This window comes from Musca vetustissima, unplaced genomic scaffold (genome assembly GCF_032173495.1).
Source record: "Musca vetustissima isolate MV318-11 ecotype Yass unplaced genomic scaffold, APGP_CSIRO_Mvet_v1 utg28620, whole genome shotgun sequence".
Classification (NCBI taxonomy): domain Eukaryota; kingdom Metazoa; phylum Arthropoda; class Insecta; order Diptera; family Muscidae; genus Musca; species Musca vetustissima.
This window is the reverse complement of record NW_026878837.1, coordinates 1-10,660: the sequence shown is the minus strand read 5'-3', so window position 1 is coordinate 10,660 and position 10,660 is coordinate 1. Positions and strand designations below refer to the sequence as shown.

The 10,660-nt window shown below is 34.6% G+C and overlaps 1 protein-coding gene across 1 annotated transcript; it reads right to left on the bottom strand.

Annotated features, from left to right (window-relative positions):
- Positions 1-5,451: 5,451 nt before the first annotated feature.
- On the bottom strand, positions 5,452-9,726 carry LOC133323611 (furin-like protease 2; the record flags this gene model as incomplete). The annotated part of the gene is made up of 4 exons (XM_061532527.1): positions 5,452-5,612; positions 5,748-5,935; positions 6,007-7,140; positions 9,423-9,726. Coding segments are annotated over 4 exons (1,787 nt in total), but the record flags the coding sequence as incomplete, so codon positions are not given.
- Positions 9,727-10,660: the final 934 nt, after the last annotated feature.

Sequence of the window (10,660 nt, the reverse complement as noted above, 5' to 3'; positions counted from 1 at the left end):
TCTGTGTGTGTGCGTTTTGTGTACTCTCAGTGCAATGACCATCAACTTCAACTTGCAACCAAAAATTCAATGTCCAGCACCACATCTACGTACATACATATATTGGGAAGCCATTAACTATGATGGACAGAGTCCATGCAAAAGATGGAAATCAGTTAACATGAAAAGCAGTTCCAGCATATATACAGGGTATTATCGTTTATACGAACATAACAACAAGAACGGTCCTTGTTTCCAAACCATTCCTTGATACGGGTCGAAAAACGTAATTCCTTTACAAGTACTCACTTACACACATATACATACACATACTGGCAGAGATACACATACAATATAATATATCTTGACTGTTTACATGAAGTCAATTACAATTGACAGTGATCACTGATGCCACTTGCTAGCTTCAGCTTTGGCTATCAGGGAAAAATGGTAATGCGTTAAGACACTGTAATGTGTAATTTATGTAGGCCGATTGACTGGAGTTGGTGGCTTTGGAACCACGAAAATTTGTAGTCGTTCATTTTTTTTCTCCAAAAAACGCATATGGGGTAGAAATGGTCATTTTTATGGAGATTTTTATCTCTAGGAAGTGCTCACCCTTTATTTTTTTCGTGTTGTTTGTAAGTGTTTATATTTACCATGTAAATCGAGAAAATAAATTAACTGCCAATAGTTTTGTTTGCTTTTTTGTCGATTTCCAATGTTGTTCATTTTTAAATGGAAGAAAAGACATGTCATCGTCAGCCACACTTGTAGATAATTGAATTTCTATATTCCATTGTATATCTGTGGACATGTCTGTATAGCACACATAGTGTCTGACTATTGATTAAAATGTGATAAAGGGTAATTGTTGTTAAGAGGATTGATGTCTGCATATTAACACTAGAAAGACGGGAATTTTGTATATACCTATATTGCCTAAAATCGGTCAAAATGACTTCATTCTGAAAAAATTTTTATTTTGTAAAGAAATTTTTTTAAACTTATTTATTAATATTTTTTACATTATTTACAATCATACAAAACGTTGTTATTATTTGTTTTATGGGGGAGGGCTCTCGAGTTTCCCTTTATGAAAAATAAGAACGCGGACAAAATGTTAAAAAAAGAGGAAGTCTTTACTCTAAGAGTGAAATCGACTGGAAATATAAAATTTATTTTTCTCGATTTGTGTGTTCGTTTGTGTTTCTAGAGTATCAAACGGTTTTCGATGTTGTTGTAGTGATCTTGTCATATAAGAAATTTACTTTATACAATAATAAAAGTAGTTTGATTATTTAATATTTCACAAAAAGTCAAAATGACCGCTTTTAGGCTATATAGGTATAGCACATGTGAATACGGGGAATGAAAGAGGGGAGGAAGCAGCTACTATGGTTAATAAACGTAGTTCTATGTGGTACAAAAAGTCACCAAATTTTAAAAAGCTGGGTCATAATATACACAATTGTTTTTGTACTTGAAATTGAAAAACGGTCAAAATGACTGCCTTCGGCTATCTAGTGTTAAATATAAAAGAGTAGATAGCCGAACATAAAAAATAATAATAACAAATAATCATTTAAATTAACGTAGAGGTAAGAAAACTAAGAAGCTCCAATCAAAAAAACATCACGGCTTAATAGTGCTTCCAGAATTAAATCTCTTTGATTTTTAACTTTTACATCATTAGTTTACGAATTTAATTGAAACGAATTTTGTCTAAGAGGAATTTCAGCCAAAATACATGTTCCTGTTCTCAGGTCTTAAAGAATGCTTGCTAGAAAAAAGATTCTGTAATGAAGAGGTGATCGTCGAAATTCACATGAGAACGACCTTTTAAATATGGAAAATGGGACCGGTACATGTAGGTAATTGACCTACATACATATTTATATGTATATATGAGATTAGTTTCCAACTAGAAGGGTAGTTCATTAGAGAAACCAAAATGCCGACTTAAAATCACTTCGACCGAAAATGTGACCTATAAGGTGGAGATCCTGAATATCGGCGTCGAATGAACCAGGAGCTCTGCAATTTATATGCGGACATCGACATAGTCAGTCGTATTGAGCTGCAGCGACTACGGTGGCAAGGCCATGTTGTGTGGATGATTGAAAATGCCCCAGCTCAAAAGGCATATAAAAATGAGCCTACTGATGGTTCCCGTAGAAGGGGAAGGCCACGAATTAGATGGAAAGACCAAGTAGAAAACAACATCTTGGAACGTGGTCTTCCAAATTGGTGGACTTGCGCACAATACCGACGCGCTTGGAAATCTTTTTTAAGCTCGGCTTATGGAACAACCGTTCTGTAACAAGCCAGCTAAGTAAGTAAGTAAGGTGACGATCCTTTATGTTGAGACTATGTGAAAACATAGAAATTTATTTACAAGAAGGTTTAAACCATCTAAAAATCAGTTTAGACAATTTATTTGAGGTTCTGTCAATATATTAGGTTGGGGAAAATCCATTATCCATCCATTTTTATATGAACTATAGGACTTTATTTAACTGGCTTCGGAATTTGCAATTTAGACCAAATATGCAGCCTTTTTATGATTTTTTGCCATTTCTACGATTTTATCGACATTTTCGACGACCGGCCTACCTGTGCATCTTTTACATAAAAAATTCCTGAACGGAATCTACGAAACCAAAATTGCACATACTTGGCTGTTACAGTATCGGAACCATAAACACCAATCACAATTTTAGCGGCTTTGCTTGCATTTTCGCCCTTGTCAAAGAAAAAACTGTAAAATGTACCGAATTTCCACTTTGTTCACTTCCATTTTTAAAACTGAACGAACCAAACAAAAAACAGCAACCTTTTGTTACCGCGAAATGTCACCCTTCCAACGATCATAAATCTGTAATTGTTTGATCGATACTTTACGAGAAATCTATCAGTACAGCAATCTGCCGAAAAAATAATGGATTTTTCCCCCAACTTACATAAAAAAGATTTTAACCTTTTGAAAATCGGTAGGGACTCTAATATGGGGTTATGTCGAGATATGGGCCACGTTGAAATTTTCTACCTCCATGGTTTTTATTCTCCAAATAAATCTGAAATTGTTTTGATCGATACTTTACGAGAAATCTATCAGTACAGCAATATGCTGTCTTTGTAAAATGTTGATTCTGTTAGTCCACGAAATAATTGATCTTTTTCCAAAAATTGTAGTCACCTTACGACATATTTCACATTGAGGCTAAGTATGTGAGCTGATTGGAAAATATTTATTCCATCTCGAATTTGAAATCTTTGTGAGAAGGCTGATATATGAAGGGATTTTGAATGCCTTCCATAAAATCTAAATTGTCTAAATGCTCTAAATGACCTTGTGGAAGCGTTGTAGTAGGAATAACATGCTAAAATTCTATAATTTCAGATTGGCGATTTTACGATTTTACTCTGTATATGGTCGTCTAATACTTCGGTATTTTGCGGACTATCCGTGACAATTACTGCCAAAATTTTTATTTCAAGATAACATTCTTATCCCTTCAAACATCTGCAATACAATCACGTATAACGACAACAACAACAAAAATTGTTGCATCAAACAAATCTATGTTGTCAACAGATAAACACCTGTTTTTCACTAAAAACATTTATCCTGTGGCACTACTTAACCCTCGACAAGTGGCAGAGATTTCATCGTAGATATAATAATAGTTGTACATACATATGATATTGCAATACAGATAATATGTAAGACACAACCACAACACATACATATGCAAGTATCACCATATCTACAACTAAAACAGCTCTTGTGCTCACTCATTAACGTGTAACATGACATTGCAACAAGAAGTGTGAACATTTTCATAGTAATTAGAATGTTGTCATAAAAAAACTGAGGTAGAGTGGGAAAATGAGAGGAAAAACGAAAAAGAAAGCAAAAATTCAAACACTTTAGAAACGGCTATATGGAGTGGAAGCTTGGCATGTATTGCTGCTGCTTCACTGAAACTTTATCTCAAGTATTTCGGTTGAGTAGATGATGATGACGATGCTGATGCTGACGACGCTGATGAAGAAAACGAGACGAAACATTAAGTGGAAGGACGTTTCGCAGCATTTAGTGCCACAGTAATGACAAAACGTTGAGCCAACGACAACAAAAAGAAAAACTTACTAATGAGGCACTTGTTGTACCCACCACTTTAATACTGATACACCTCACTAACTTCTACTTTGAGGACAGGGTCGCTGCTTTTCGAATACTGGTGAAGTGTGTGGGGTAATATGGCCATGTGTTAATTGATATAATTTATAGAATTTTAGAAATTATTTTACATCAAATATTTGCAACAAAAATTTGAACACTTTAGTGATGATTTGAAATTACTGAATCTATGCTCTGCTGGACCTTGAAAAAAATGTTCTGTAAAAAATCTACTGTCTGATAGATAATGAAAAAAATATTCTGCAAAAAATCTACTCTCTGATGGACCTTGAAAACTAAATATTCGGTAAAAAATCTACTCTCTTATCGACAATGAAAAAATATTCCGCAAAATATAAAAAATATTCTGCAAAAAATCTACTCTCTGATGGACCTTGAAAACTAAATATTCGGTAAAAAATCTACTCTCTTATGGACAATGAAAAAATATTCCGCAAAATATAAAAAATATTCTGTTGGCCCTTGAAAAAATATTCCCAGAAAAATCTACTCTCTGATGGACCTTCTGTTGTTCCTTTTCAAAAATATTCTTAGAAAAATCCACGCCTTCTGTTGGTCCTTTTCAAAAATATTCTTTAAAAAATCCACGCCTTGTATTGGTCCTTTGAAAAAATATTCTTTAAAAAATCCACGCCTTCTGTTGGTCCTTTTCAAAAATATTTTTAGAAAAATCCACGCCTTCTGTTGGTCCTTTTCAAAAATATCCTTAGAAAAATCCACGCCTTCTGTTGGTCCTTTTCAAAAATATTCTTAGAAAAATCCACGCCTTCTGTTGGTCCTTTTCAAAAATATTCTTTAAAAATCCAGGCCTTCTGTTGGTCATTGAAAAAATATTCTTGGAAAAATCCACGCCTTCTGTTGGTCCTTGAAAAACTATTCTTAGAAAAATCCACGCCTTCTATTGGTCCTTTTCAAAAATATTCTTAGAAAAATCCACACCTTCTGTTGGTCCTTTCCAAAAATATTCTTGGAAAAATCCACGCCTTGTGTTGGTCATTTTCAAAAATATTCTTTAAAAAATCTACGCCTTCTGTTGGTCCTTTTCAAAAACATTCTTAGAAAAATCAACGCCTTGTGTTGGTCCTTTTCAAAAATATTCTTTAAAAAATTTACGCCTTGTGTTGGTCCTTTTCAAAAATATTCTTTAAAAAATTTACGCCTTGTGTTGGTCCTTTTCAAAAATTCATAAAATAATTTCATATAAAAAAAAACTACTTATACAAGTATATAAAAAATAAGTATTAAAAATGCTGAAGAGCATGTACTTACTTGTATTCCTCCGTTTCATAGGTATGCAGCGGGCACGAGGAGAAACATTTGTGTTCATGCATCACTAAATGATGTTCACATGATGTACAATAATCGGGACGATCTTGACATGAACCACAATTAGCTTCACAGGGAACACAAGTTTTGTTGTCATAATCTGGAGCAACAAAAAAGAAAAGAAGAAGAATGAATAAACAATGAAGGAGCAGAGTAAAAAATAAATAAATAAATAAGTAGAGATAAAAGTTATTTTTTCTCCTTTTGTATTTTTCTCAGAGACTTTTCAACTTACTTTCATAATATCCTTCAGGGCAGACCTGCAGGCAAACAGCCAAGTCGGTTACATGCAAATGGGCTGGGGCACATGTTAAGCAGCTATCTTGGCCAGCACCGGCACAGGTTTCACAAGATTCATGGCAAGGCCAGCAGACGCCACCTTGGTTGGGGAACGAACGTGGAGGACAGCGACTGACACAGGTGCTTTAAACGGAGGAAGGTATAAAAATTACATTTTAAAAATATTTTTGAAATTTTCTGCAAAAAATACTCACTTATCTAAACGATAATGTTTGCAGGCGACACATTGGGTCGGTCCCCGGCCATAACAACCCTGAGAATCACATTCGGGATCACAATCATGCAATACCAATTTATTATTCGAATCTGCCATAACATTTTGTCGCTGGGGTGTGGGTATATTATGGCCATCGACAGTGGTGACAGCTTGCTCGGGATTAGAACCAGCTCCGGTGTAAAGATTTTGGAAATTTAAAAAACTACTAAATTGATCGGTATTTATGGGTTGTCCGAGATCCGATTCCGTTGGAAATGTATATACCGGATCACGGATGGGTTGAGATACCAGATCACTCTTCAAACGCATTGGTTGTACAGCTGTGCCATAGAAAATCAATTGCCATTTCGATAGGATGCCAGGTTGATTGACACGACGGCGACCACCATTGATAATTTGCAACGTCCATCTACCCTCAGCCTTTTCACCCCAGAAATGGACACTCAAGAATGGCCAATCATCGAAATTCGATTTGATTATATCTCTGGGTCTCTCAAACAACAAAGTACTGGTCGTACCCATAGGCGAGGTAAGTAAAATACGTAAATTACCCCGAGGGAAGAAACGCAGAGTTATACGGCACTGTACATGTTCCAAATAACGTACTTCATTGATGGTTCCAGCACAACCATTAACATCCATATGAGTGGCCAAAGTGTAACCATAGGTCCCTTCGATTTTACGATCTTCATTATTTTCTCGAGATTTGCAAATATGTTGCGGCGGTACGGTAGTCCATTGTTCAGCCAATGAGACCATAGCTCCAGCATCCATTAGACCGTAACCGAATTTATGTGAATACTTGCGTTTAACACCATTCAACATCCAACCAGATTCCTTCTCCAAGGGTGCAGGGCGAGAGGTGTATACCACCAAATATTGCATATCACGCCAAGTTAAATTGGGATTAGCTTCCAGAGCTAAAGCGCAAATACCAGCAGCCAAGGGGGCTGAGGCCGAAGTACCAGTATGTTCAACGGTACAAATGTGATCGGGTCTCAGGCGGCCATCCATATCAACGGTAGCAACACTCTTATCGTGACCGGGAGTTCCTGAACTGTATGTCGTGGCCAGAGTCGATGAACATTCTTCCAAATACCAGGGTTTGAAACTGAAACGAGAGAAAAAAGGAATTAGGTGAGTATTTGAAAATATGTACTAAATATTTTATATTAGGGTATTACGAACAAATCGGGGCAATGGAACCTAAGCGAAAAGAATATTTCTTTTTTCAAAACTTCAAATTTGATTTTTAAAGAATGAAGTTTTTTAAAGAATTTTTTTTCAAGGACCAACACAAGGCGTGGATTTTATAAAGAATATTTTTGAAAAGGACCAACACAAGGCGTGGATTTTTTAAAGAATATTTTTGAAAAGGACCAACACAAGGCGTGGATTTTTTAAAGAATATTTTTGAAAAGGACCAACACAAAGCGTGCATTTTTTAAAAAATATTTTTGAAAAGGACCAACACAAGGCGAGCATTTTTTAAAGAATATTTTTGAAAAGGACCAACACAAGGCGTGGATTTTTTAAAGAATATTTTTGAAAAGGACCATCACAAGGCGTGGACATTTTAAAGAATGTTTTTCATGGACCAGCACAAGGCGTGGAGTTTTTAAAGAATGTTTTTCAAGGACCAGCACAAGGCGTGGCCTTTTTAAAGAATGTCTTTCAAGGACCAGCACAAGGCGTGGACTTTTTAAAGAAATTTTTTTCAGTTTCAACAGAGGCGTGGATTTTTAAGAAATATTTTCTCTAGGGCCAAGAGAAGACAGTTTTCTGTTGTATAGGTCCAAGAGAAGACAGATTGAGAGAATATTTTTCAAGGGCCAAGAGAAAACATATTTTTGAAGGGTCAAGAGAAAACTAGTATTTTTTCAAGGGCCAGGAGAAGATAGATTTTCAAAGTAATTTTCTTCAAAATATTTTTTCCAGAATAAAGCAATGGGGACTTTTTTACGGGGCATTTTATTCGAGGATCTCTAGACAAACAAGTAACCGTAATTAGATATCCAACCGAAATTTCAAATTAGTTAGGTCCAATTACATCGCTGGATCATAGGATCACACAAACAGTTACACGTTGATAAAAGGAATGGCTTATCAATAATAACTCTTGGGTTTTCCGAGCCCCAGATGTGACAAGTTTGATTGTGGACATAGCCACAGAGTTGGTAATGGACCTCATTAATCAATCAGATTTTTTGATTAATATTTTTATGCGCCAAAATGTGGCACAGGGTATTATGTCTTTGTGTATATACTTGTAATGTAGAAATTTTGCAAAGCTCAAGGCCCAAGGAGGAACCCTCTTGAAATTGGTAAAAATCGACTAAGGTAGCTACCACGTATAATTTCTGCAATCTCTCAAAGTTTGACAGATTGAGACGAAAATAACGCCTCATTTTGAAATTGAAACTCTATTATTAACCTATATATTTTTCAATAATTTTAGCATTTTTAAAAGTTTTACTCCTATTTTTTTCAATTTAAAAATCCTTTCACATACATTTCCACAAAAAAATAAATAAATATTTTTGTGCACCCTCGAAGTTATTGCAGCTGTATTAATATTTGTACGAAATGAATATTTAATGGCTTTCAACAAATTAAATATGGTTCATATAAAAATGAATGCGAATGTGTGTGTGTGCCGTTTCGCCTATTAGGGGTTTTGTTGTTGTTAAAAGCTTTCACTTGAACATTATCGATTGCGGGTATAATTATTCATTAATTCTCGTATGCGACCACCAAACGGCCACCCTACTGTTCTGTTGCTGGTTAATCGTTTGGCCTGTCACATTATCATATTTTATTTGAATGCATTTTTTTTGTTGTTGTTGTTTTGTTTTTGGTCCTTTATTTATTTATTTTTATTTCAGTTCTGACATTGGCAATTTGGCTGAACATTAAGTGGGCCAAGAGATAATGAGCTGGATTATGTGGAGTTTATAAGACTAGTAAGTGGATTTAAGTTGGTTGGTGTTTTGTTGTTGTTGTTGCAATTTTAAATTGCATTTTTAACGACTTGTTAATAACCAACAAATGAAATAACATAAATACTTTGCTGAATGTTTTATTGGCGTGAGCGAAAAATATTAAATTAATTAAAGCCAAGGTGGATTTGTGGAATGGGGGGTGGAAATTAAATTAATTGTGGATATTTTTAGGGTCAGATTCAATAATAAAGGTAGGTGCAATGAAACATTTAACACTTTCTTCACAAATTATTTGGGTAAGTCTAGAAATATTGTCTTTATATTCTCAGACAATTAAAAAAATTAAAAAAAAAAATAAATGGCAAATCTCTATGTACTGCTGCTCTAATAAAAATAAATGCCCGTATATTTTCAATCAATTAATATGCAATTTTGTTTAATTTTTACTTACCCTCCTTGAGTAGCACTTGATATGGACAGGGTGAAAATCGAATTGGTATAACCATCACAGTTACAGGAATCGGTATAACGTCCACCATTACCGGAAGCCCATACGAAAATTGAACCTTTACCCTGACGACCACTCGTTACACCATATATAAATGCACGGCGAGCCAATGGCCCAGGACCATCTACAGTCGAACCATCATCTTCAGGACCCCAGGATGCACTGTAGATATCAATGTGTGATGGATTTAAACTTAACGCTTGAGCTTCGACGACATCATTCACCTTGCCATCCAACATACGAACACCTGAAATTAATGATAAATAATAAAAGGTGATTAATTATTGCGAAGATAAACTTATTAAATATAAATTAATTATTATTTATTATTTATTAATATAATTGTTCTGCATATTTTGATTTTGAAACATGCACTGAACAAAGTTCCCCATTTTTTACATGGTATTAAGATCTCGTCTGATATTAGGAATTTTGAAAGGCCCAGTCTTATTTTCGAACCAACAAAGTGTGTACAATTTTTATGTTGGTTATTGCAAAAAATTTCCAATATTGGTTCGCATTTCCGTAATATCGGGAAATTTGTGTATATTTCTAAAAAAACTTCTACTTTTTTGGAAATTTAAAGGTGGTAGACGCATTATCCAACCGTTTTGAACTTAATTTGGTATTTCTGGCTCTTAGACATTAAATACCTTTCGAATTATAACAGTAATAAAGTAGCTTTGTCGGAGCTATTCGAAGGTCCCAGATATAATTTACAAACTAAGTGACAATTTTGGGATATCGGAGGGTAAAATACTTTCTGTCCTCATACAATTGGGTGTAATTTGCCATTTCGAGTTCTCGAAAGGTCAAAATACCAGCTTGATGATTTTTTCAATGAAGCCTTAAGTCCAAGCTGTATTTAAAACACTTAAGATCTTTTAGAAGGTATACAAGTTCGGCTCAGACCAAATTAAAACCGCTTATAATTGATAGTTACAGGATGATACTAGGGATAAGTAAATCGACATTCGACAAATCGATTAATCGACTTTTTGTGCTAAAGTAAAGAAAGTCGAAGTCATTAACTTTTGATCTTTGAGGGAATTTTGAAGATCGACTTTCGATTTTCTTAATAAATACTTGGTTTATTATCCAAAATCCCCAATTGTCCAAAAATTACTCATACCAGAACTTTATTTGATCTATTGACAACAATTTATATAAAAAATCAAAAT